Below are 27232 nucleotides of genomic sequence, written 5' to 3' on the forward strand. Positions count from 1 at the left end.
TTGCACAACTCGGCTATTATATCATGGACGTGTTCTTCCACCCCAAACCGCTCATAGGCCTCGAGATCTTGCTCACTACTGAGGGGCTTGCGGGCAAATCGACGGCCAAGTCCTTCTAGCTCCGGTAGAGACGAGAATAAGCGTGGCGCCTGCCCTAGCTCCGACTGTAGATATTGGCAGACAGACCTGTAGACCCTTAGCAGCTGCTCTGGGCAGTCGGCCCAATGTTCCAATCGAGTTGGGCAGTCTTTTCCAGTGGGAAGGGGTATTTTGCCAGTGGTGGAGCGAGATGGTGTCTCGACTCGCAACTGGCGGGAGAGAAGGTCATGACAGTGTTGCAAGAGCTCTGTGAAAGAGGTCTGTTGGTTGCGTTCTTCTGCTTGTCGCCTCCTTTCTGCTTCCTGCCGCCTCCCTTCTGCTTCCTGCCGCCTCCCTTCTGCTTCCTGCTTCTCGCGTTCTCCCGCCTGCTTCTCGCGTTCTTCCGCCTGCTTCCGTCCTTCTTCTGCCTTGAGGTAAAGATCTTTGTAGTTTGGAGAGCTGTGGTCGGCCATCGATTTGTTGAAAAGGGTAAGTCATGCCTTGACGCAAGTGCGTCAGAGCCCGGCTGACGATCTGGTCAAATCAGCTTTCTGCCAGCAGATCTCGGGTTTCGGAAAATGCTTTCTTCCGGAAAATGACTCAGGTCTCACGTTTCAGGTATACATACTAGCCCAAAGCGGTTAGCGCTTTACTCTAATCAGAGCCCACTGGGTGTCCTAGAGAGGCTCATGTCCGAGCTTCTCTCTAGCCACATCGAATGTAGAATTTATATAAGACAAAGGAAAGAGTGCAGGCGTTTAACCCCTTGCCCGCACCAAAATGAGCGTTCCTGGCCCTCACCGCCTTCACTGGGACCCTGCTCCGCCTCTCCTAGCTCCTCTCCTGACCCCAACTCCCCTTGTCGCCTTTACCCTCCTCAGCTGCCGGTCGCCGCTTGCGCGCTCATTTGTATCAAGGGAGTACAGTGGACCTGGCACTTGAAATTCACGGTTCTACCCTGGTCTTAGACTTTGCCAAGCATACGATCAAACACCACCAGTATCCGGGTGTGAGCTCTATACAGCCAGAGCTTTTAAAATTTGCATAGACTTTATATATCGGCTTGCTGATAACAGGAACAATGGTTTTTTGACCGACATAGCCAAGTGTACGCGACTCAATCAACTGCCTAATTGCAGCTGGGGGAGAATCACATTGGTCCGCAATCTTTTTCCAGAGCGGAATCTTTTATTTAATTAATTGGGTGAAATGGGTGCGTTTGGGGCTGAAATCCTGGTGCTCTCTTACGTCGGGCGCGAGGACGAGACTGCTCCAGCCAATAGCATTTTTTTTTTGCCGCCAGCTCATGGGGCTGAGATTTCCAGCTGGTGACCAGACTACTTTCAAGATTTCTATTCCTTCTCCCAAGATTGCTCTTCCTTCTTGTTGTTCATTATAACGCGTGTTGTCTCCGCGACTTAAGCATCTGCTGCACAGTAAACGGCCAGATTTTCGAACACCCAAGTTCTCAATCGCCTTGGATCTTTTTCTTCTCTAGTGTTCTACACGAGACATCATGTCGTACCCTAAGGAATACACCATCGGTTGGATCTGCGCGGTTAGTACGGAGTTCACTGCGGCGCAAGCTTTTCTTGATGAGAAGCACCAAGCACCAGATCCTCTATCGCCTGCTGACAATAACGACTACGCTTGTGGCAGGGTTTGGAAGCATAAGGTCGTCATTGCCGTCTTACCCGATGGAGAATACGGTGCATCTTCGGCAGCAAATGTCGCGAGAGGCATGTTGCATAGCTTTCCTAATATTAGGATCGGCCTGATGGTAGGCATCGCCGGCGGTGTACCAAGTTCAAAACACGACATTCGTCTAGGAGACGTAGTGGTCAGCACTCCTCGCGCTGGGAACAGTGGCATTTTCCAGTACGACTTTGGCAAAACCATACAGGGTCAACCCTTTCAAGCCACAGGAGTCCTGAACCAGCCACCAACTCCCCTCCGGGCGGCTCTTAGTGGACTCAAGAGCCAGTATGAGAGCGAAAGTCATTAGCCGGAAGAGGCTTCTCAGGCAAAAAATCTGGATTTGGACATCCAGAACCGAAAAGGCTCTACGGCGCTCCATCTCGCCGTTCAAAACAAACGCTTGGAAATGGTCAATTTGCTCCTAAGTCACCCCCGTGCCAACGTGAACTGCAAAGACAAAGATGGCAATACGCCACTTTGGCTGTCTACTTACTCGTCATGCGACGAGATAACCGAAAGGCTGTTGGCCGAGAAACACCAATTTTGTTGGAGGCCGCCGGAGATTCGAGACGCTGTCTGCATCCCTCCACACGCCGCGACCAGGTTGGATACCGTGCTCCTACGACGGCTGCTTGCGGTGCCAGGGCTCAGTCTGAATCTCTGTGTTGGAGGCCACTCTCCAATTTCCGTTGCCACATGTCACGGACGTGTGAACACGGTTGATTGTCTACTGAGTATGGAGGGCGTGGAGATTAATGAAATGGATTTAATAGATCCGCCTATTTGTCGAGCGGTTGCACATGGCCATCTCGATGTGGTACGACTTCTAAGGCAACGAGTCGCACGTCTGAACATCAATGAAAGCACGATCGCAACTCACGACATTGCTCTCTGAATGGCTGCCCGTGGCGGTGACTTGGAGATGGTCCAGGCACTACTTAGCCATGATCGGATTGATGTGAACCTCAAAAATCAATGTTCTGAGGATCCATCATGTTGGCGGTCAAGGGCGGGCATTCCTCGATTGTTGATGCACTTGTGGTCAATCCCAGACTGAAAAACTTCAGACTGAAGAGCTCTCTGGATCTAACAAGAAACGATTGCATCCAGAGTGCCATTCGAAGCAGAATGGAAGACGACAACGTTCCACAAAGATTGTTGAAGCGGTCTCCGAGGAGAAGGCTTGATGGTCTGTCAGACCTGGCGATGTCTACCTCAAGTAGCTCTCGTGGTACAATGGGAGATAGCTGAGCCGATCGACCCTTTCTGCGCTAGCTGCACTGTCTACATTGTCACTGGATCCATATGTTCGTCTATGAAATATTGGATTAATGAAAATGTTAGTAGAACATGCGGGGTTGTTCGCAGACACATTCCACAAGGCTACAATATGAATTCTCGAAAAGATATAAGATGCTTTCCATGCGGTAATTCTCTTCATTACGACATCGTTGGATACATCGTTGGGTACTTTCCACATTGTAAAAGTAAGACATAGGACAATCAAGAATATACAATCCTTCAACCTTCTCTTGCCATGTCTGGCAGCCCTGCCAGATTGAGTCTGGACGGGTGGTCCCAGTCATCAAGTACGCAAGTCAGTCGGCCCCGAGATGATTCCAGTGCCTGCTCAAAGAAGCGCAGCCGAGACAGCTGCTTGTCGTGGCGAAGCTGAAGTCCGTCCCTCTCTTTAGTCAGGTGTGTGCTAGCCTCCTCCAAGATACGATTGCTTTGCTCTAGCTTCTGGCCATCGATGTGTTTGGACACGCACGAATCCCATGGGCGTCGATAGAGCCCGACAAGTCGAGCCGCGGGAAAGGCGAATTTGGGATCGTCGCGTTGGAGGTCTGCTAGCACTTTTAAAATAGGTCGAAAAGGCTCGATCGCCCACGTATGTCTTATTTCTGCTTCCTGATGCGAGGGGAGAGCTGTAATGGCCAGCAAGAGCATTCGAAGCTGAGTCGTTCCACTTACCGTTGGTGCATGATCGGAAGTTTCCTGCGAATTGTCTTTTTCACAAACGATGGGCAATGCACTAGGCTGTTGTTCTCCTTCTGCTTCCTGGTCTGACGTGCTGTTAGGGGCATCTATCTTGATCGTAGGGAAGAGTCGAGTGTCTGGGCAATAGCATGTCCATCAATTCTTAGAGGATTCTATAGACTAGCAGACGTAAGTGGTTACTCATTCTCACTTTCACCATGAAAGTCAATCAGCGTAGCACCTTTTTGTTGGGATATTGGCTAACCAAGCCTGAGGCCTCAACATCTCTGAATTCATGCGCAATGGCCATGTAGTGCTCATTGGATGCTCTATACCATGGAACTCTTGCAGTTACATCGCACTCTCGCTTATTGTATTTTACTACTAGAAATACCTGTAAAAGTACCTCTTCAGAGAGTGAGAATTAAAACACCTCACGTTCATTGACATACACTTCTTGTCAAGAGAACCCTCATAGTCAGACATTTCAAAATTGTTGAGGATATGTATTTCAACCCGACACTTCTTTCCGTTTCGTTGAACACCTCAGAAATCCGACAAATGGAATATTGTAGAACTTATAGTCACCAAAAAAAGAAATTGAAAAAGATAACAAAACGGGAAAAAAAAAACAAAAAACCAAAAATAGGCGTGTCTTCATGGTCGCAAGTTCGGAAATTGAGTGTTGACAACGCGTGGCCAAGCTTCAACGGGTTGACGGGTCGAACACGACCTCGTTTTCTGCAGTCCAGACGGACAGACTCATAGCTCTACACAACCAACACCACACTAAAGCGAGGTTAAGAAAAAGAAATGCATACTTCTCGGGACGAAATTGTAGGCGCTTTTCGGTGATTCAACGTTGAGTCACTCACAGGTGAGGTATTAGAACAAGAAATATGAGCCTGCCATTGCGGATTGAATAGTACTCAGTGCCTGAATTTTAGAGAGCCGTGAAAGATTCAACAGTCAGCCAACGTTTCTTGACCAACTCAGCATCCTTTTTCTCAACACTTTTACTCGTCTCTCTCGCTGAGCATCTTAAGGAATCAAGGATGTCGCTGCAAATATTGCGGCAAAAAGAAGACATGAGTTTCAATGGACCTCAATTAGGATAGGTACCAAGCTTGTAAGTCACAGAAGCCGATAAGCCTATAAATACGTCCTCTACCCCGGCAATTTGCTCTACAATTTATTCTCCTGACTCTGCAAATTCGAGAGGGCTTGTGTCTGAGCCACTGGAGAAGTTCTTCCCCATTGATCCCATACTGAAATTGCCACTGTACTGACATTCATTGAATACATCGTGGATTAGCAAGCCAGACAGTGCTTGTGAGAGATACAGGTATGATTCCCACCAGATGCACTGCTATCCACACTAGCCGATTAAAGATGTTTATGCGAAGATGCCTCCGCCACAGAAGCCGACTGAGCTGATCTACTGTACAGCCTCTGTGTGTATTCCCAAGAGAGCGTGAATACCCGCGTCGCAGTTATGTGAATCTTAGCCTGACCTGTCTGGATTCTACTGATCCTGAAGTCGATGCGATTTAAATATAACCGAGGAAATTCGACAACAAGGCACGAGGGCAAGGGCCACAGCTTTTTGCCGTCTCTTCGTCCCTACTTTTGGCCACCAGAACATGTGAGTCATGCACTATCTCGCCGATCTGAAAGCTAATGAATGACAGTGAACCAAGGACATCGCATTAGAGTGCCCCCGAGGCTACCGCACTCCTGTTAGTGCTCTGCACAAGCTATGGCCTACACATCTTTCCTGGTCCCGTCGCTTAAGACTAGCCAGCATACCTTAGGTGGAGCAATACCAATAACAGGTATGGACATTCGATTGCGAGCTTGACTGCAAGGAAGTCCATTCATCCTGGTAGTGTGAGTGATTTGTCGCGCCTTCTGCTGTGCTATATCAGTTGTTCGCGCAAATTTTTGTGCTCCAAAACACGAACACTGCCGATTTTCATGCTATTGGAATTAGGAGCAGCCCATCCCCAATGTGAAACATCGCTGTTGGGAGTTCTATCGCCGCATCGGAGATAAGACCAAGGCGTCACTACGACGCGTGATCCATCGCGTCTTCCGCCTCAACCTCACCGCCCTCACGCCGTGAACGGCGGGGTGTATGAACCTCTCGCCGTACCCATCGCGAGGTCATGTCCCATTACGACTGTACAATTTCTTGTCACAGGTGGGTTCGTCACGTGCGCTTGGGGCTCAGAATTGCCCGGTGAACCCAGCGCGGCTTATCCGAAGCGACAGCCGGAGAGTGCGACGAACTGGATACAACATCATGTCAATTGGCATGAATGGTGACTGCATTGATGAAGACAATTGTAAGTGATCTCGTCGGTAAGATATGGCCACGAAGCTAATTGATCGTCTTGTCTCAAGCGAACATCTATGAACAGGTGAGTCATAACAACTCGTCCAAGTGGTAAGCCTTGCTGACTCGGACGTACAACAGGAGGTCCCTCATATTCCCGTCACTCGAGTAGAATGCGAGGCGAGCAAATGTCTTGTCTGCTTGAGCTCCCCTATACCGATGCGATCGCATGCTGTCTATCATTTCCACATAACTACTGGTGGCATCGATGATGAGCCAAAGTAATGTTCAGATCGTCTCGGCCATTCTCTCAGTCGACTCTGTGCATCAGTCATGTGCTGATCTGTCTACCTGGTACAGAGTCCAAGCCACGATGGGCTTGCACCACCGTGCGTCTCGGTATCCGAAAGAACAGTTTCTTGTGGATTAGAATCATGGCGTCCATTGGGTGATCCTCATTGTCCTCGGTTGACTTCTCGTATCTTTCGATGCCTGGAAATCCGAAACACCCGGGGAGCGCTGGTTGATTTTTCGGGCTTGATGGCAGGTGAGCCATACATTCGCAGACGGCCAGATTGTTAGTCCAAGTCTGTGTGCAAGGAGAAGTGAGGCAAAGGCCCCGTCATATCGAGCCCTCAGATTAACATTACCATATCAGCTACGAATCGAGAAAAGGAGACCATCTAGTCCCGAGTCACAGCCGAGCCGACTCAAGAGCCACGAGCTAAAGAATCACCGACCGACACTGTTTTACCTGATCGTACTCCGCCTTGCTGAGCCGTTAGACGTATTCAAGCGGGTGGAACCTAACAAACGGAAACGAACGAGCGAAAAGGTATAAACTGGACTTACACGACGCTGCATCAAGGGCACTGTCAGAAATGCTGACCACTTGTGTTCTTTTCCATTGAGGTCGTTTTCTAACAGGTCGCGCGCAAGCAGCTCTTGCTAGGAATGGCCACATTCTCTACGTACCCTACGTCGACTATCCTTAAGAATCAATTATTCGTCAGACAATGCGCTTTGAACGACATTTGGTATATCACTGTTCGGACAGATTCACTGAAGGTGGCATTGATGTCCCTAACAAAACCACCCAGAGTCATCCTGCTGTGCGACCTCTTTGACTATCTACGACAACCTATACTGAGATTTCCTACCCCTGATCGGCGCTCATGCCATGTGTGCCTTTGGAGGAATGGTTTAAGCGCATGTCTGCTGCGATTACAAGTCAAGTAAAGTACCAATTGCGATGATCTCTCCTCACGAAAGTATGTCATCAATGACGGCGGAGTTATTTACCAGATCTGGTCAAGATGGCGCTGGCTGGACCCCGATCCGGCCGCAGACGTGTTCCCTCGGCAGTAGAGCATGCTTGATCGCATGGACTCGGGTACTACGCCCAAAAAGCAGTGATCGCCAATTTGAGTGCATTGTGGTTACTACATGGGCGATGGGCTCACATATAAATCGTACTTGTTGGCAGGGATTACTCACAAGGGTACGACAGCTCCCATATGAAGGAGACGACCGGATGTTCTTGAGGCAAAACCCTCAATAATTTGATTGTCTTTGTTGCGAATCCAATTTGACTATCGCGACCGTTCTATGATGTAGGCATTCTACAGTAGAGTATGATTGAGTGACTTCATTCGCCGACCAAAGCGATAAACTTGACTAGCAAGGAGCAGTCTATCGCGTTACGATGTTCAGTTGAGACAAGAAATGATATTTGGAGCGTCTCCTCATCAAATGCTTCTACACCTGGTAGGTCTGACCTTGAGCCCTGTTTTAGCTGAACCGAGAAATGTTCAGTGTTTGCATTCGACCAGCTCAATCGAAATGAAGGCCGTATGCCAACTTCACCGAGTGATCAGCTGGGGACAAGAAATGAGGCGAATTGAAACAATGAACCGATATCTCTGTCATGTGGGTTAGATGCAAGAAAGGGCTCGCGCTAAGGCTGTGAGACGTTGTACGGAGGTTAATAGGGATCACGAGTGCAATAACCCAGAATCCAATATAATTGGGCAATCTGTATACCGCCTCCTTTTCCGCCCGTATTTTATATCCTGTTCGCCCTACCTTAATTAGGTTAGCCACTATGGCGAGGAACAGACTTACAGTGACTGGACATAAGTTTCTACACTGTCTGGCCCCATCCCCTGATTATATAATATACTGCCAGTCAAAAACCTCCATGAATTCATACTATGGAATCTAATACGGTGTATACCGCCTCTGGCTCCCAATAATAGCTTCCATCCGCTGCGGAATCGTCTCAAGGAAATGCTCCCATCCTAGGTTTGCGTCGCTTACTATTTTTAGCATGGTTCTATACTACGCGCTTTAGGTAGGCGGTATAAATCAATAGAGACGGTGAGCTGGCCGGGGTGTAGAAACTTATGTCCAGTCACTGTAGTTCTAGGTCGGAATAACGTAATCCACGGGCGAGTGAAACACACGGGCGTGTGAAATACCCCAAAACTCCATACTAAATGCGATAAATAACAACTTCATATCTCCAAAAATATAGCTCTTTCGGATAGCATATAAAGCTCGTATAACCTAAATAGCATTTGTGACCTAGTGGTGCAGCATAGAAAGTTTAAGAAATAGGAGATATATATATATTGATGTCTCAATATCAAAACTACGCTGTATTTTATGGTAAAGTGTCGAAATAATGGTCTGACTAGCTCAAAATCTAGATATATTATTGCTCTTGCTTGGAAAACTGTTGTTTCAAATTTTAACAAGAATAAACCGCTAGTGGTTGAGATATAGAGGAATCAAAATATGGCATTCAATATGGTATTTTGCGGTGTTTCACTCGCCCGTAGATTACGTTACTAAATCTCCGACTCAGTAGTTACGCTAGTGTAGTGTGTATATAAGACCGTATGACCAGGTAGCCGGCAATCCTTTCTATTGATTTTAACACAGTATAATTCCTACTATTTTGGGCTCGTATGAATAACCTCTATTTTTACCATGCCACGCCCTCCAATTAACCTAGAGTCTTATAGGGAGGAGATTACTCTCTTATATTCTCAGAATACACCTATTGCCAATATCCAGACCATCATACAAAGCTACGGCGTCAATATCTCACTTCGCACGCTCAAAACTCGCCTTTCTTCCTGGGGCCTGCGACGCGAACTACCCAGCCAAAATGAAGCTTTGCACGCTCGCCTTCTCACGCTAGTTACCGAAGCCGGTTTATCTCCTAAAGAGACACTCGAAGTGCTACAAAAGGAGGGATTCCAGGTCTCTGAACCTACACTTAAAAGGTTACGAAAACAGCTTGGAATTCAGCTTCGTACAGACTGCCCGCTTCAGAGGCAGCAGCAGCGGCTCGAAATCGAGGTTATCTTGACCGAGGAGCTTGGGATTGGCGATGCCGAAGGTTATGGGCGTCGCGTTCTCTATCACCACCTTCGCCGTCATGGTTTTCTTTTCCCACAGCACCGAGTATTCGAAGTCTACCGCTCCCTTCGCCCTGACTCACTCCTCCGCCGATCATACGATCTCCAGCGCTCCCGCGGCGAGTATTGGTGCCCTGGGCCGAATTTCGTGTGGCATGTGGATGGTTATATGAAGCTAGCGCAGTTCGGAGTTGAGGTTTATGCCGCTATTGATGGGTACTCTCGGTATATTCTCTGGATATACGTGGGAATTAGTTCTCGTACAGCAGTGAGCGTTCTCTCTCAGTTTCTTGACACCATCGCCGACCTCTGCTACCAACCGGAGATTATTCGGTCTGACCTCGGCTCGGAGACATCCCTAATTGGGGATGCACAATGGGCGCTGCGGCAGGTTTTCGATCCAGAGGCTGCCCATGGAGACTGTTTCTGGCTAGGACGAAGTACAGATAACCAGAGAATAGAGGCTTGGTGGGCGCAGTTATCTAAGTCATGTACTTTCCTCTATTACCAGTATTTCCGGGAGCTCCAGGAACAAGGTAAGTTATCCTGCCCACTATCCGCTGCTGCCGCTAATCCTCTATAGGTCTCTTCTCCGGCTCTATCCCTGAGCAAGTCGCCCTTCTTGCGGTCTATATGCCTACACTCCGCCGGGTTATTAGCGAGTACGCTAAGACCTGGAATATTCATAATATCCGAAAGCAAAAGTCACGGCCGAACGCTGTTACCGGGAAGCCCTTTATGAATTATTTTAATGCATCTAAGCCCGATTACCAGCGTGCAGTTGATCCTATGCTGCTTCGCGAGCTACAGGAGGACGTCCGGGACTGGGATAAAGATGAATATTTACCCCTTGACGTCCTGGCTTGGTGCCACCAGCAGCTTCAGGAGATTGGAGCCGAGCTTTATGGGCCTGGGAATGACTTCAATCCTGAGGACCCCCCGTCTCGTGCGCCAGTGGAAGTTAGTCATCCTTAACCGTGCAGAATATCTCGAACTCCGCCGCCGTGCCCTTCTCCATGACCAATTGGATGAGTATCCAGTGCTCCGCCTCACTACAAAACCCCTCGGCGCGTGGGATTGGGAGCCTGGAGAGGCACAGGAAAGCTAATTTTCAGCGCCGCTATACAGCATCTCGGCCCAATATCCAAACACAGGCCGATCAGCGAGTGCCATAGCGCTCTTAGGATTTTAGGATAGCCAATTAGTATCTAGGAAGAAGGGGATCGACGGAGGTAATTCGATATATAAACTTTCTTACGTATATATGTCTCAACGCCAAAACACGAGGTTATCACGGCGCTATACTTCCGGCTCTATCCGGATTACCATACGAAACTAATAGGGGAAGGCGCCGACGCTAAATAAGCCTATCCGTGGATTCGTTGTGGTAAGATATCCATGCCTCAGTTCGTCATAAAGTCTTAACTGAGTACTAATTTTACTAGGGGATTTCGTTCTGTTCCAAGCTGACTCGGCTCCCTCCTATGTTCACATTATTTTTGTACCTGATATTCTTCCTCGAAAAACATCCTATTTGTGTTTTTATGGCGCACTACCGCGATACTCAGTCCCACGATACTGGGGAAGATGTTTTTACTTATCCTCCTGTCTCCACTGCCCAGATTACTTCCCCTACGTATAGCACGAGAACTCCTATACAGAATTTATCCTCTTCGGCTAGGGCGACCCTTTACGAGAGAAGCCTAATTACCCCTGAACCACGCTTCCAGGCCTTATCGGGGACGACAAATGAGATCCGGCAGCGCCAGATCCAACAGCGATCGATTCAGCGCCAATTTATTGGTGGGAGAAGCTCCGGAGGTGGCCGCCTCGGCCGAGGGCGACTTCAAGTCCCTACAGCGCCAGCGACAGTCTCATTAATCGTCCACTGCTATCTCTATTGGTGCTTAGCATCGGGAAAGCCAGATAGGCTTGAAAAGCTAAGTATGGAGAGATCCCGCAGCTAAGAGAGATATACTAACTTGTCTCGTTATGAGTAGCTACAGTTACTCCAATCCTTACGCCGGGTACTATTAGTAGCTTCGTCGATTTCATCGAAAACGAGCTTCTAGTAGAGCTCGACCCTGAGGATTACACACGTGAGGAGGGAGATACATTTCGATTTGCAACTGCAGTTAAAAATAAAAAGGAGCCTTGGTTCCTAGGCATGCGGGAAGATCATGAACAGCTTCCTCACAGACTTCTGTACGAAATTTACCAAGATCAAGGATAGTTATGAGGTCTTCCTGATTATCAAGAGGAAAAGACCGGAACCGGTGACGATAAAGCTTGAAGCTGAAGCTCCTGTGGCAGCAGGAGCTCCAGCGCCATCTCCTCCGCCGTCAGAGGCATCTATCCCATCATCTCTCCCATCACTAGGAGCAATTATCAGGTCATTATCACCGCAGAGAGCTGTGGAGGCCACTCCGCCACCAGCACCACCGGCACCGCTGCCGCAGCGGCGAAAGCGAGCTCGTGTGCCGCCAGGGATCTCTCCACCACGTACCCGGCGGAGATACCAGCTGCGAGAGTCGGATATGGAGAGAATGACTGAGTCAGGGCCTGTTTCGGAGATCTGGAGGGCAAGCAGGGGGTAATTAGCATAAGACAGAGATGGCGGAGTGGAAGGACTTGGAGAGTATATGTCATTTCGCGTTATTTTTCGATTTTGAGACTCAATCAACTTCAATTTGCGTGTCTTGACTAGTCAGAAAGAGGAGACAGGTGCTTGTTTAGCGAAAACATGTTATTTGGAAGAATTCAGCTTGTTTTAGTGCCTTATAGGCAGGGAAGGGTAGGAAGACGAGTTGGCCGACGTTAGGTCTATTTGTGAGCGCTGGATAGACTAAAGCCTAATTGGGCATAGACGACGTTACTTCGTATTACGCTAGGTTTAATAAGGCTAGACTGGTACCAGCATAACTATTCTCACTACCTCTAAGTCGGCCAAGCGGGAATTCTGCCCGACAAAAGCCACCATTTGTCATTCTTGCACTCGTGATCCCTATTAACCTCCGTAGACGTTGTCCACTCACCTTCACCGCCCGGCCGTATGCCACATCAACACCCTCGTCAACATTATCAATGTTCATCAACGCTCATAAACACCTTCGTCAACGTTTATCAACGTTTATCATCAACGTTCATCAACGACATCAACGTTCATCAACGCTCATCAACGTTCATCAACGCTCATCAACGCTCATCAACACATCCGCGACGCACCCAAACACTCAAGTCTCTATTTGCTCTCCGCTCTGATGGCAGATGCAGTCTATTACTGCGGATGGACTAGCATACAGTAAACTATCAAGGCAGGAGGGTGGGGAATACGGCGCTTGATAGTGAAGAAGATTTAGTCGTGAATTTACGATTCTACTGATTGATAGGCATCTATCTAGGGCTCACTCTATCTCTCCGATGATGATACTTCGGGATACGAAATACATCATCAAGATGTTGCGCAGATCTTTGCTTCTTCGAGTACTCTTGAATACTCGAATACTGGTCCCTAGCACCGCGAAGAGGTGCCTGCACGGGCTAGAGGCTCTTGTTGTCGCAGATGCCCCTGCGGAGACTCTTGGTGTCGCAGATGTCCCTGCGGAGACTCTTGGTTTCGCAGATGTCCCTGCGGAGACTCTTGGTGTCGCAGATGTCCCTGCGGAGACTCTTGGTTTCGCAGATGTCCCTGCGGAGACTCTTGGTGTCGCAGATGTCCCTGCGGAGACTCTTGGTTTCGCAGATGTCCCTGCGGAGACTCTTGGTGTCGCAGATGTCCCTGCGAGGCGCTTTGTTGACGCAGGCCCTATGCTGCGAGGCACAGTTGTTCACGACAGAGCCTATCCTGCGGGGAACTTGGTGACGCAGCACTCTCCTGCGGAGAACTTGTTAACGCAGCGGTCTCCTGCGGGTCTTAATTGTCATCACAGCGTGCCCCTGCTCACTTGGTAACGCAGCGCCCCCTGCGGAGCACCGTCGCTACGTTGCTGGGCTCAGGCCAGCAACAGCCGTCGTCACGGAAGCCTCTGGCCGGCAGACCAGAGGGGACACACCGTGGCCGCGGTGTGTGAAGAAGAAAGTTGGGTCGGGGGAGGAGGCTGCTTTTATGGGGGGCAGCTACGTTGTGCGTAGGCGCCAGGGGTGCAGGTCCTTCACCGAGAAAGAAGATCTCGGCCAAGAGAACGCTCTGGTTCGGGGTGATCCTTCAAGGACGCCGTTCCATGAGGGTTGAAACACCTGCTACGCGTGGTTCGCCGTGTTCACATTGCGGTGAATGAGGGTGGTGTATCTACGTGGCGGTAGCAGGTATTCAAAAAAATTGTTTGCGGGATGTTGGATGATGGTGAGTGTTGATGGTGAGTGTTGATGGTGAGTGTTGATGGTGAGTGTTGATGGTGAGTGTTGATGGTGAGTGTTGATGGTGAGTGTTGATGGTGAGTATAGCTGCAGACCAAAACTAGAGCACGATTTCAGCGTAACGCCATTCGGAGGCTCCATCCATTCGTGACCGACTTTAGCTTTCGACAGTTCCCACACCTAGCTTCTTCTCTCGCTATTCACTAGCTTCCCAATGACAAGCTAGCGAGCTTCGATCTCAATTTCCTACTGTGCATCCTGCCTAGGTTTTACTCGCTAACTTGAGCCGCTCCTGCTCAATCTCCTGCTTCTTGCGAACTTTACTCAACGAAATCGCTCTTGTCAGTCATTTTTCTTTTTCAACCCAACAACCTCTTCCAAATGACACCACCGAACAAGTCGCCTACTGAGAGCCGCATGCACACCCTGCTTGAGGACTTGAAAAAATCAATTGAGGCTTCCGACAGAGCCAGAGACTCTGTGGAGCCCACAGTGTCGTCTCAGGAGATACGTCGCTCGATACTCAAGAACCGTGAGCATACTTCGCCCCGCCGAGATAGACCTGAAGATAGACCACTCAAAAGAGTGCGATTCGAGCCAGCTCCAGGAGGCCCGTTGAAGGAATCCGTGCCATCCGGCGCGCACGCGCCGGAAAAGTCCATAGCTAGCTGGTCAGTTCCGTTCATCGTTGCCGCTTCAACATCAGCACCCCTGTCCTCTTGCTAATTTATTACGCAGGCCGAGCAGGCGAAAAAGGTGTGTTACGTAGCAATCATGAAGGCTCACTTCAAACGCGACAGCTTGTTAGCGGTAGGACTGATACGTACAAACAATAGGTCACTTCGCGGAAAAGCTAAGCCAGACGAACGACAAAGTCGTCGCAACGGAGGAAATTCCCCTCAAAGTATGAAGAACAAAGATCATATTGAGGCCCTCGGAACAGAAGTCAAGAGCCTCAAAAGGGAATTGGAATCGATGCGATCCTGCAGATTGGATGCTCGCAGCAGCGAACAAGACAGATAGTTAGACCATGATCACAGAGATATCTGTAAGGTGCTACCCGAAGCGGATACGTCCAGTTACCGTCATTCAATGCTATTATTTCTTATGAATCTATAGTCTCTTGAACGGCGCAATCATTTGATTTGCTAGCCGAGTTCATCAAGTTCAATATATTGCTCCCGTGCCGAATACCCAACGGCAGCAGGGTCGACTCGAGTACTCACGAGAGCATGATGTGGGTTGCAGTCAACAGGAGCGCCCTTCCTGTGCTAAGATACCCTCGAAAGTGGTATTTCTTCGTTGAGACTTTGATACTCATGGCTCTGAGCATACGCTGGGATAGGTTTGGGGCGTCAGTTGTCACCAGCTGTAGTTGGCCGTGTGGTATATGAGACAATTGAGTGAAATGTATGTGTATTGCTGTCGCAATTGCCCACAGATGTGGAATTGTTTGTTTAACCATTGGCTTCCGACAACTTCAGCGCTATTCATCTGACTCGTGAGGAGATAGAACAGCGGTTCAACTCCCTCGGTAGATTTGGTTGTTCAATCAATATTTCGGGAAATGAACTTCATGACTAGGCGTGAGAGTCGAGCCAGTGCATTCTACTCGGAAAACGGCGCTCAGTAGAGTCTCGTTTCTTCACCCAGTCATCTTACGCTCGGCTTCCTGTCTGGTCTTTGTTCCGGAACACAGCAGAGGCGAGTAGCGCTTAATCACAAAATTTGCGTCGTAATTTATACCACTTAATTTGCTCAGGCACACGAAAACTTATTTATCAAACTCCAGTCCGATTAATATTCCAGTTGCTCTCCCATCCAAGAGACCCATCGTCTTCTCAATTTTTCCAGAATGAGACATCCAAGGCGTCAAAGTCGGCGCCAGCGACAAGGAAGATTCAATGTACAGGCGCGAAAGCTGCCGAAAGACCAAGCTTGGACAGCCAAGGATATCCCGCGCCGCGGCCAATCGTGTGAAGTGCAACCGCATCCAATTGCCTCGATGCAGTGGAACTGGAATGGTATAACGAATAACAAACAAAGCCGGCCTGAGACTAGCATTGTTTCTTTTACAGTAAGTCAGTAGGTGGCCGGAGACACTTCGACCAGGCTCTCTCAGCCTGTGAATAAGCGATAAGAACTCCCAACCAGTCTTCCCGGTTTGACAGTTGCTACTAACGCACTGCTCTCAGATTGGTAAAACAATTGACTGAATATTACCGGGGAAAGATAGATATCATCTTCAGTAAGTCCAAGCTACAAAATGTAGGAGCGCGCCGACTAATCGACGGACTCGAACAACAGTCCTACACGGTCTATACTCACTTCTCGGAGTTCCAATGACAAGCATCCCTTTCCGGGCACAGAATCTTCTTCCTCCAAGCCATATGCGACATCTCGAATTCGATGCATTTTAATTCGTTCACAAATGGCTTTTGGAGGGGTCTCTCATGGTTGGATGGACGTGCCCAGAGGAACTAGAGCTACACAGGCTTTTCAAATTCTTGGGGGACATCGGGACAAAATCCGGAGTAACTCTTGCCGTCAAGCCGCTGTTACCATGCGAAAACGGCAAAGATTGGTTTCTAGCATCCGCCACGCTGGTGTCCACGGTCTTTCACAGGATCGTGAATCTCTTCTCCACATGACCCGCGTCGTCATTGAGTTCTCTCTCTGTATCGGTGGACTTTCGAGCGTGCAGAAGCTTCGCCGTCTATTGATGTTCATGGAAGATAGACTCCCAAAGTCAGAGTGCCGTCGAACGCAGTCAAGACGGAACTTCAATCGCCAATTTTATTTGCCAAGACTGCGCCTCGAAGGTCTGAAAAACCGATTTCTGATTTCTGTTGCTGCCGAAACACACTCAGAACGTTCTTCACCGGATTGAAGCAATGTACAACTTGGAAGAAGAAAGTTTCATGCAAGCTGAATTCAGATGGCATCTACTCAATCGGTCCAATCTCTGATGTCGAAATACGACGTTTTGTTGACGTGTATCTCGGGATAAACAGATGTGAAATGATTCATTAAGTGGTCGAAAATACTGCGCTTGAATGCGGACCGACGATTGGAATCTCATCGTCTGTCCAAGGGACAGTGGATCAAGGAGGTTCGAATTTGTGGCCTAGAGGAGAAATCAGAATGATCTGTTAGGGTCCAGCACAGACCGCGTGACGCCAGCACCCCTTCCGTATTCCGTACCGGCGTAAAAGAACACGGTCGTCATCCAGGAGGTGGGGCTATGTGCATCGTGTTTGTGCTGCTAGGAAGCTGAGATACCGGCGAACAGAGCGTGCACTTTAGCAGCATTCATCGGCTGGAGCGCTACATTGCGATGTCCAAGGAACAGTGGCCAACTATCTTGATAAACTAGTCCTGGTGCACGTTCCTATATCAAAGGCTATGATCCGCAATGAAGCCTCAGCATGAGGATATAAGCGTGGTCGTATATCATTCCATGTATTCCGTATAGAAAGGAGCAATCGCCCTTCTTTGGAATGACAACAATATAGAGGATGTCCCAAAGTCAAAGGACTTGAGCACGATGATGGTGCCCTTGCAACAGGCCCGCCTACACATTTTCATCCTTGTCATGCAAAACCAGGAGGATTTCATCGGAGTGTTATGTGGCCCGGTAAGTACTACGGACAGCATATAAGGATTTACGATACTATGAGTGTTCCCATGGGGAGACAGGACATGGTAGCAAGGGGACTCTGGGGAAATGGAAATACGGCATTCTTGTTGGCTCAAGGTAATACGTCTGCTTGGATTTGATAGGGTCGATGGTCGAAAGCAGGGTAATCTTTGGGGTGAAGCGTACGATTTGTTTTCACCTACACCCAAGTCAGGAGGAAATTAGTTAGACAGAGACCGTGGAATCACGATCGCAGCTGACGATCATCAGCGGAACCGCAAATCATTTCCACCGCTTAGTCTGGACGACCCATGGAATCGCCTGCTCGGTGAGAGAATGCGGTCGTCATGAAAGATTCAAGCCTGAGCTTCTGCCCCGCTTGCTTTCTAGTTTGCTCATGATTAATTCCTACAGCCCAAAAGAGAAGCCCAGAGAATTGGGGCAGATTCACCACAGTCTCGATCTGCTCATGTACCGGGAATTGAACAGACCAACAGTGTACTAGAAAGATTCTCTCTCGCTACAGTCGTAATCAAGATGTGGAGGGTAATTGAGATAAAGTTTAGGGGCCGCCGGCCCACAACCTCAACCCATTTCCGGCAGCCAATCGGTTCCTCGGTTTTAGTGCAAAAACCGGAGATATTTTTACATAAGCTCATGAGATCTGTCCATGATCGGCATAGCTTCCACAAGCTATCCGCTAGGGATATGGGACTGACGATTGAGGGGGTTGTGTCGGATTCAGAGAGTACAATCTCTACGGGAAAGCTTTATGCAGGACAGAAGACAGAGCTTCTAGAACATTCGACAGACCTGATAGACAAGGAGCAACTTGCCACTTGACAGGAGAATTATTCTCCTGTGACAAGAACCAGGAAAACATAACCACGGATCGGGATTTAGCCTACCATTCTGTTGCCAGAATTCCGCGCGATATTCCAAATACCTCACCCGCCTGGACCGTACCTCGGCCGTACCCTCTACGCAACAAACTCCTTTTCCATCAGACACTGACGGCCGTCAAGTTTGGGCTTGTGGATCGGTCTGGACCTTTGCAAATCCTTCACTTCTTCTCCGGGCCATAAATAGACCTCCTTGAACTAGTGTCCCGTGGGTCGTCGCTGGGATCTGCATCGCAGAACCGTACCTGCGTCTGTCTAAATTCGCGCATTGTGTTTGATTGGTCCGTCGGGGTGCTATTTCTATCCAGGGTTTCATCAATGTGATAGTAGCGTTGCAATCTCGCGAGGGGGTGGCGATCACGAGAACCTAGCTCGTGGGCCTGGTTGCACATTTTACATGGTTGTCCTAGGCTCGGTTTCCTATGGAGGCTTTCCAATAAGCTCTGGACTTTTGGTTATGCCCTCCGAAAGAAGAACAATCCTCATCCTGAGCTTGAGAGTATGTCAATATCTGTGCGGCCAGAGAGTAGAGATTCTAGTAAAAGCAACATTAGCTGGCTGCGAGTAGACAGGAAAGAAACAACATTCAGCGGCGCGGGGCCAAGGATGAACAGGATTGATTCGAGCGAGACCAAAGGATCCTCCAGCCAGCCGCAGGTACAGTCCAGCGTTTCTGTCAGCCAGAAATTTTCCAACCTATTATTTTGGCATCTGTTGAAGCACTTAAACCCTCACGGAAGAGACGGTGACCGTGGCTAAAACAGGCAGATGTAGAGTGCCACCGCGTTGAACGATTTAATTGCAAACTCAACAATATGTAGGAATCACATTTTTGCGGCGTTGCTTCCTTTCAACAGTTGATGAAAGTGGTTCACCATACTCAACGCAAGATTTGAGAAAAATGATCCCAGGTCGAAACTTGTGTCGGTAGGCCACAAAGTCTCCAAATACCGTTTCAACGTCGTTCAAATTGCTTCAACGCCAACCAAAGGACAGTGATTCTCTCTACCCTTGGCGCAATGGTTCCTTGGTAGAGACTTGACCGAAAAATTATAAAAGGGGGCGGATTCCCAGCCCAAAATTCTCAGGACTTCAATCCTCACACTTTGGTCCTCATACTTTGATGCATCATAGTGTCCCTCTCTTGCCTGCGGGCTTGAGAGCTTCCGTGACCACGGCTGTCGCTGCCACGAGCCCAGCGATGTAAGACTGTGCTCCCTCGCTGCCATGAGCCCCGCGAGTGTAAGAGTGTGCTCCCTCGTTGCCCTGAGCCCCGCGAGTGTAAAAATGTGCTCCCTCGTTGCCCTGAGCCCCGCGAGTGTAAAAATGTGCTCCCTCGCTGCCCTGAGCCCCGCGAGCGTAAAAAGGTGCTTCGCAGGATAGGTCTGCGTCAACAACAATCCTCGCAGGGGGGCGCTGTGATGACAAGTGAGACCCGCAGGAGACCGCTGCGTTAACAAGTTCTCTGCAGGAGACCGCTGCATTACCAAGTTCTCCGCAGCCTAGGTCCTGCGTCAACAAAGCGCCTCGCAGGGACATCTGCGACACCAAGAGTCTCCGCAGGGACATCTGCGACACCAAGAGTCTCCGCAGGGACATCTGCGACAACAAGAGTCTCCGCAGGGACATCTGCGAAACCAAGAGTCTCCGCAGGGACATCTGCGACAACAAGAGTCTCCGCAGGGACATCTGCGAAACCAAGTTCCTCTAGCCCGTGCAGGCACCTCTTCGCGGTGCTAGGGACCAGTATTCGAGTATTCAAGAGTACTCGAAGAAGCAAAGATCTGCGCAACATCTTGATGATGTGTTTCGTATCCCGAAGTATCATCATCCGAGAGATAGAGTGAGCCCTAGATAGATGCCTATCAATCACCAGAATCGTAAATTCACGACTAAATCTTCTTCACTATCAAGCGCCGTATTCCCAACCCTCCTGCCTTGATAGTTTACTGTATGCTAGTCCATCCGCAGTAATAGACTGCATCTGCCATCAGAGCGGAGAGCAAATAGAGACTTGAGTGTTTGGGTGCATCGTGGATGTGTTGATGAGCATTGATGAGCGTTGATGAGCGTTGATGAGCGTTGATGAGCGTTGATGAGCGTTGATGAGCGTTGATGAGCGTTGATGAGCGTTGATGAGCGTTGATGAGCGTTGATAAGTGTTCATGAGCGTTGATGAAGGTGTTTGTTGAGTATCACGGTGGTCAAAGCTTGTGTGGCAAGACTAGCGATGCACATTTAAATAGACGGGTTTCCCACTTTTGATAATAACCCTAACAAGAATATTACAACTACCTATCTCAACAGGTTATGAGCCCGGGTGGCTTTACCTTTGGGCATGCAGGCATCTAAATACCAAAAATCCCTTGCCTATGATTACAGCTAAGCTTCTCTGTCAAGAGACCAACTCCATGAACTTCAGAAACTGATCAGATATTCTCAGTAACTTGATGAAAAATACGATGTCATATTGCTCAACCCTCTCTCGAAGCAATAATTTGGAGGAAATTATTTTCATTGAAGAGCTACAGACAGCATGCTATCATTGCTACTGTGACAAGGACACGCAGTATCGCAAGGTTGCCTCCATAGCCGGGACATGTCGCCGTTTGCAGCAAGCCTTAGGGATTTCTCCGCTCGTGTGCCATGATTGCTACGGTTACACTATGGACTGCCACGAGGTACTGCAAACGTTATCTACTGCTGAGACATATCACCATTTTCAACAAGCTCGGTATCTATCTTCTTGGAGTCACCAGCCACAAGGCCATTTCGGAAGGTAAAATGCGAAAAACACTACAAAAGAGACACTCTTGGACAGACGAGGAGCTGAAGATTCTCTCGTACCTCCGACACACTTGCCACTGGCACTTCAAGCAAATCCAAAAGTCATACTTCCCATCACTTTCTCCGAGCGCACTCCGAGGAGCCTACTGGCACCAGTCTACCGAAGACCGCATACGCCGAGCGTCGAACGCCACTATCCCAATCACCGATCCTCGCAACTCGCTGAAAGGCTTCTCAAGTGCCTCCAAAACTCATTCCATCTCGGATAATCTCAGTCGATCAGAAAACAGTATTGAGGCTTTGGCATCGACCCCTCAAAGTCCCGTGGATAGAGACAAGCCATTCATTTCCAACGAGTGCAACTCGAGTCGCTACGAACTCCGGCCAAACAGACCCTCAAACTTCCCTCCAAGAAAGCCGCAATATCTAGTTGACCGACGCCGTTTCCCCCACTTCTTTAGATCGTAAGTACTCTCTCAATCGACAGGGGATCCCAGACAGCGACTACACTCCTCCATCTCGGATGCCTACGCCAAGCTCATCAGATCGAAGCGTTTCCATTATCTCAAGCCTTGCTAGTGCCGCGTCAAGCCTTGAACTCTTCGGCTTGGAGGCGCGCTCTCCTCGGTCATCAAATAGTGGCCCGGTTACCTCTGATCGGCCCAACGACATATCTAGCTCTGAATTCTTCAGCTCCGAGGAGCATCCTCTGCCGACATGACTGAAATCGCAAAGTTCGAGCAATTCGGAATCAATACGTTCTATAACGGAATTCCAACATTAGACAATGCCAGCGACTGGTTTCGGTGGAATCAGAAGGTCAATGAGTTCATTCGGATATCTGCGGTTGCCGACGATGGAGCGACTCCACCGATAGAAGAAGAAGCAGCACGGCAATGGATTCACCGCCAAAAGTTCTATTCTGCGATGATTACGGCAAAGTTGACACACAACGCGGCGCAAAGAATCAATGCCTTTGAGATACCTCGAGTTCAAGCACTGCTTAAAGCAGTCCAGGACAACTTCAAACCGGAAGGCTCCGGCACGTATGTTAGCCTCCAACGACGATACATGACCCTCACAAGAGACAAGTGTGGGAGCACCCAAGCGCTGGGGGTAGAGATCAGGAATATTCATGCTGAAAAACTCCTTCTTGACCCTGATTGCGTGACCTCCGAAATTGAGCGAACAATTCTCTTTGTTCATGCACTTCGATTGTTCATGCACTTGGCCCCGAGTACGAGAGCTTCCGCGATCATATCTTCCGACAAATGGACCTTGTCAACGAAAGAGAGGCAAATGGGAGTATTATCAAAGCAGCACCTACATTTGACTATATCGAGAATAAGGCCATTGAGGAAGAGCATAGAAAAGGGCAATTGGGCAAACAAGCAATGGAGTCGCAAGCACTTCCTGCTCTTGCCCTAGTCCGTGGGCCAGGTGACAAGAAACTCATCCCGTCGCCGGACGGAGCTACTTGTCGAATCGAGATCGATAACGTCCCATATTGCTCCTTCTGCCGAAAACCTTATCACATCGACGCCGAATGTTTCACCAAGAACCCGAGACTGAACGTCCAAAAGAAGGACGGAGACGGACTGAAGCCAAGACCAGGCAGAATGCACATAGGCGCACGCGGACAGTCGAAGAGGCGGACCTTGACGGACGACGAGGACGACGATGGGAGTGGCCCAAAAGACCCGAAGAAACCAACCTTCATGGCGACGAAAGTCTCCGGAAAAGATGTCAACGAAGCATTTGGAAACGATATCGAGGGCAATCTCACCCTGTTTGACCATGTTCCCATTATGATGGCGATAAAGACCCCCTCTGTCCGTGACGCGTGGATCGTGGATAGTGGATGCGCTCAACATGTTTGCAATAGCGCCTCCAGCTCCCTCCGGCGTGGGAACAGTAAATATCCTGTGCAATGTACGCGGCAGAAAGAAATGGCTAGTGCTTGACAACGTCCTGTATGTTCCATCTGCACATGCCAATCTCATATCGGTGCTCCAGCTTCTCCAACGAGGGGCAAAAGTCGAATTCTCAAGCCGGGATGCTATCCTTCGCAACAAGTCAAACGGAAAGAATCTGTTTACTGCCAGTGAATATCATGGAGTCTACGCACTCCATCTGTGGGCAAGTCTGACTTTCGCCTCTTACCATGTTAGCCCACAAATGTCTCTGTGGCACAGCCGGCTTGCTCATATGAGTGATGCAAACCTTCGGCGACTCAAGCAGCAAGCTCATGGCGTGCGGGACATGGAGGCACGTCATCCATGCAATCCCTGTCTGCAGGGGCGAATGATCGAAAGGTCTCACAGAAAATCAAGAGTCAGCAGGAGAGGAGAACACACAATGGACCTCCTCCATATTGACGTCGCAGGGCCATTTGATGACGGCCTAGATGGCAGCCGTTACTGGCTAACCATCGTTGACGACTTCACGGGCTGGATCGAGAGTTTCCCGATACCGCGAAGACAACACTTCGTCATAGAATCACTGCGGTTCTTCCTCGACCACAACGAGCGCCCCGACCGAAAATGCAAACGAATACGTCTGGACCGGATATCTAAGTTCTGGCCGGAAATTGCTCGAACTGCAGCTTTCCTCTCGAATCGGTCGCCGTCATCGAAGCTCAACATGACTCCGTACCAAGCGTGGTACGGCGACAGACCTGACCTCTCAAGACTAAGAGTCATCGGATCAAAAGGAGAATACTTGATTCCGCCAAAGCAAAGAAAGAAGCTCACGGATCCACGAACAAGGCCATGTATTTTGCTGGGCTATGAGGGAAATACCAACTACCGTATCCTCCTGGGAGACGGGAGAATCGTTGGAACACCAAACGCTGAATTTCAAGAAGTCCTTACAACTCCCTCCACACAGACTTTACAAGATGTGGGAGCCAGACAAGACGGCTCACCTGAGGCAACGGCTGCTGTCGCAGGGGGAGTGGGACGGTGGGACTAATAAACCAACCGTCGGTAGGAATACGGCAAGCATCCGTGCCTGCCTCGGGGCGCCAATTGTCGATGGTTCCCCCAGAGCGGGCCCTACCTAAGTCGAGAAACGATATCTCGCACACACTGCCTCGGAGTGATGATAACTCGCGAGTGCTTACCCAGCCGAGTGACGATAACTCGCAAACTCAAGCGTTGTCCCAAACGAGTGACGATGACTCGCAGCCAGCTGTTGCTGTACAGGGAGACAGGACCTTGTCGCGCACACGGAGTGAGAACACCTTCGGACCTCTATCACCTGCTTATCAGGATTCCGTCCTTGGGATTGAATCGCCACCCGGTGGCGACCAGCAACAGGGCGACGCGGTTGATGCTCAAGGAGACATAACCTTATCGTCCATACGGAGAGGGAACACCCTCGGGCCACTATTACCTGATTATCAGGATTCTGTCCTTGGGATTGATTCACCATCCGGTGGCGACCAGCAACACCAACGAGGGCCAATTTTAGAACGGGAACGATATTCAGAGCTCCATCGGCCGGTCCATGAAGTTCAACAAAGAACATTACATCACCACCCTGAACTAAAACTTCGGGCTTCGGAGGCTACATTGGACAATCCCGATGGGGACGAAGAGCTTGCGCTCTTGAACGTACCTGAAGAAAACGTCATTCCAACCTTCTTGGCCATGGCTGCAAAGGAGACGGAACCATTTGAACCCAAAACTCTGAGCCAAGCAAAAAACGACGCAAGCTGGGTGGATTGGGAAAGAGCCATGCTTGAGGCAAGTGAATTCACTCCACCAAAATCACACGTGGGAGCTTGTGGATCCTCCCAAAGATCGGCGGGTGCTCAGCGGTAAATGGGTCTTCAAACTCAAGCGCGGGCCGCATGGCGAAATCATCCGCCACAAAAGCCGATGGGTAGTGAGAGAATTCACACAAGAAGAAGGAATTGACTATGATGAAACTTTCGCATCGGTTGTCAAGCCAATGAGCTACAAGGCTCTCTTCGCCATCGGAGCGGCCCTGGACTTGGAGATTGAACAAATGGATGTCAAAACCGCATTCTTGTACGGAGATATCGACCACGAGATCTACGTCGAACAGCCCACCACATGATGGATGGCACCCCAAGGGTCTGCAAGCTTCGAAAAGCCCTCTATGGATTAAAGCAGGCTCCTCGCATCTGGTACCAGACCCTCACGAACTTCCTGCGCAATCTTGGCTTCGAGCCAATCACCGCCGATCTTGGTATCTTCGTTCGGAGCAATATGTACATCGCGGTGTATGTTGATGATCTCCTGATCGTGGGTCCGAGTATCGCAGAGATCAAGAAGATCAAGCGGAGCCTAAGGAACCGTTTTTCAGATGACAGATCTGGGCCCATGCAGCTACTACCTTGGGATATCCATCCAGCGAGACCGCCAAAACAGGAAACTGTCCCTCAGTCAAGAAGCATACATTGACAAGGTTGCTCATCAATTTGATATTGGCAACTGCGCTCCCATCGGCACGCCGATAGAAACCTCACCGCTTCCAGAGAACAGTCCAGACTACACGTGCCCTCCAGATCAGAGGACCTCTGACCAACGCATGGTCGGATCTCTGATGTACATTATGCTTGGAGCCAGGGGGGACATCGCGTACGCAGTCTCTGTGGCGAGTAGGTCTCTGGCAAATCCTGGGCCCCAACACATAAAACTCGCTCAACGCATCCTACGGTACCTCAAAGGAACCAAGAGCCTCAGACTCGCGTACAAGGGTCAGCCTCAGAAACTGAAAGGCTTCACAGATGCAGATTGGGGAGAATGTCGTGACACGAGACGATCCACAGCTGGGTATCTCTTCAATATTGGAAGTGGGGCCATCAGTTGGCAATCGAAACGCCAGGGCGTCGTTGCTCTCTCAACGTGCGAAGCCGAATTTCTGGGGCAGACACAAGCCACCAAAGAAACAGTCTGGCTGAGACGACTTCTCAATGAATTGAATATGAACCAAGGAACAACCGCCACGATCATCTGCGGTGATAACCAAGGTGCCATCGCTCTCTCCTCAAACCCACAATACCACTCCCGCACAAAACATATGGAAATCCAACGCAAGTGGCAGGGAGAGGTCCAGGACAGCGGATCAGTACAGCTCAATTATGTCCCAACCACAGAAATTGCTGATGGTTTCACCAAACCCCTGACTCGGGAAAGATTTGAGTGGTTTCGGAAAGGGCTTGGCATCGAGTGATCGCTAGGGCTCCGAAAGGAATAAATGAATGCGAATATACAGCATATTCATATTCGCACTGCAGGAATATGAATATATGAATTTTTATTCACGCGAATAAACGCATTATTCATATTCGCATTCATATTATTCATATTGTGAATTTTATCCGCATTAATACTTTGTCCGGTACAACGGTTCTTGTATTACCGAAATACGTTAGGGGTTAATTTCAAAATGCCATCACTTCATCGACGGCGTTGAACCGTAGAATGTCATTTCCAAATATATGCTAGAATTCAAGATCCGCTTATCTACTAAGCCGCAGTGGATTGTTTTGAGGTACCATACTCATCCACAAGCGTCTGATCATGGAGACTTTAGGGCCAGTAGAAAAGAGCGGTTGAAATTATATATATCTATGACCCAGCTTCATATCATCTTGTTTGGTCTATTTGATTATACCCACTAATTCCCGTAGTTTCATTGTGATCCATTTCAAATTTCGTCCATGCACTGTGTACGATGAATGGCACGTAGAAACACGTTTGCCTCACAATCTAGAGCCTCCAATGACCCTGGCTGCATTTTGTTTACATTCTGTTTACGCTCAATGTTATGAATAGCGCGCTGCAGAAATAGAGAAGTGACCTATCGATTTTCCACTTCATAAGGGGCATATAAAGCGCGAAAATGACCGAGATTGCCAACAATCATCCCACCCTCCAGTCCCCCTCTCAGCTCTGCCTGATTATTCAAGTAGCTCAAGGTATGTTATGCATCATTGTTGAGACCACTTTGATATACCGACCCAGAAGACACTAGCATGGCATCTACACCT

The 27232-nt window shown here is 49.2% G+C and overlaps 4 protein-coding genes across 4 annotated transcripts; all 4 read left to right on the plus strand.

Moving 5' to 3' along the window:
- Positions 1 to 1594: 1594 nt before the first annotated feature.
- Positions 1595 to 2083, plus strand: N7446_011873 (ankyrin; the record flags this gene model as incomplete). Its single annotated transcript, XM_058520615.1, has 1 exon — positions 1595 to 2083. The coding sequence occupies one exon, from the start codon at positions 1595 to 1597 to the stop codon at positions 2081 to 2083; it is 489 nt and encodes a 162-aa protein (XP_058366901.1).
- Positions 2084 to 14259: 12176 nt separating this feature from the next.
- On the plus strand, positions 14260 to 14604 carry N7446_011874 (uncharacterized protein; the record flags this gene model as incomplete). The annotated part of the gene is made up of 1 exon (XM_058520616.1): positions 14260 to 14604. One exon carries the CDS (start codon positions 14260 to 14262, stop codon positions 14602 to 14604), a length of 345 nt encoding a protein of 114 aa, XP_058366902.1.
- Positions 14605 to 21066: 6462 nt separating this feature from the next.
- On the plus strand, positions 21067 to 21786 carry N7446_011875 (uncharacterized protein; the record flags this gene model as incomplete). Its single annotated transcript, XM_058520617.1, has 2 exons — positions 21067 to 21671; positions 21705 to 21786. The coding sequence occupies 2 exons, from the start codon at positions 21067 to 21069 to the stop codon at positions 21784 to 21786; spliced, it is 687 nt and encodes a 228-aa protein (XP_058366903.1).
- A 138-nt stretch (positions 21787 to 21924) lies between these two features.
- Positions 21925 to 22779, plus strand: N7446_011876 (uncharacterized protein; the record flags this gene model as incomplete). Its single annotated transcript, XM_058520618.1, has 2 exons — positions 21925 to 22512; positions 22636 to 22779. 2 exons carry the CDS (start codon positions 21925 to 21927, stop codon positions 22777 to 22779), a joined length of 732 nt encoding a protein of 243 aa, XP_058366904.1.
- Positions 22780 to 27232: the final 4453 nt, after the last annotated feature.

The sequence above is a fragment of the Penicillium canescens genome (assembly GCF_028828765.1).
Source record: "Penicillium canescens strain IBT 15451 chromosome Unknown utg000009l_segment0_segment0, whole genome shotgun sequence".
Lineage (NCBI taxonomy): Eukaryota > Fungi > Ascomycota > Eurotiomycetes > Eurotiales > Aspergillaceae > Penicillium > Penicillium canescens.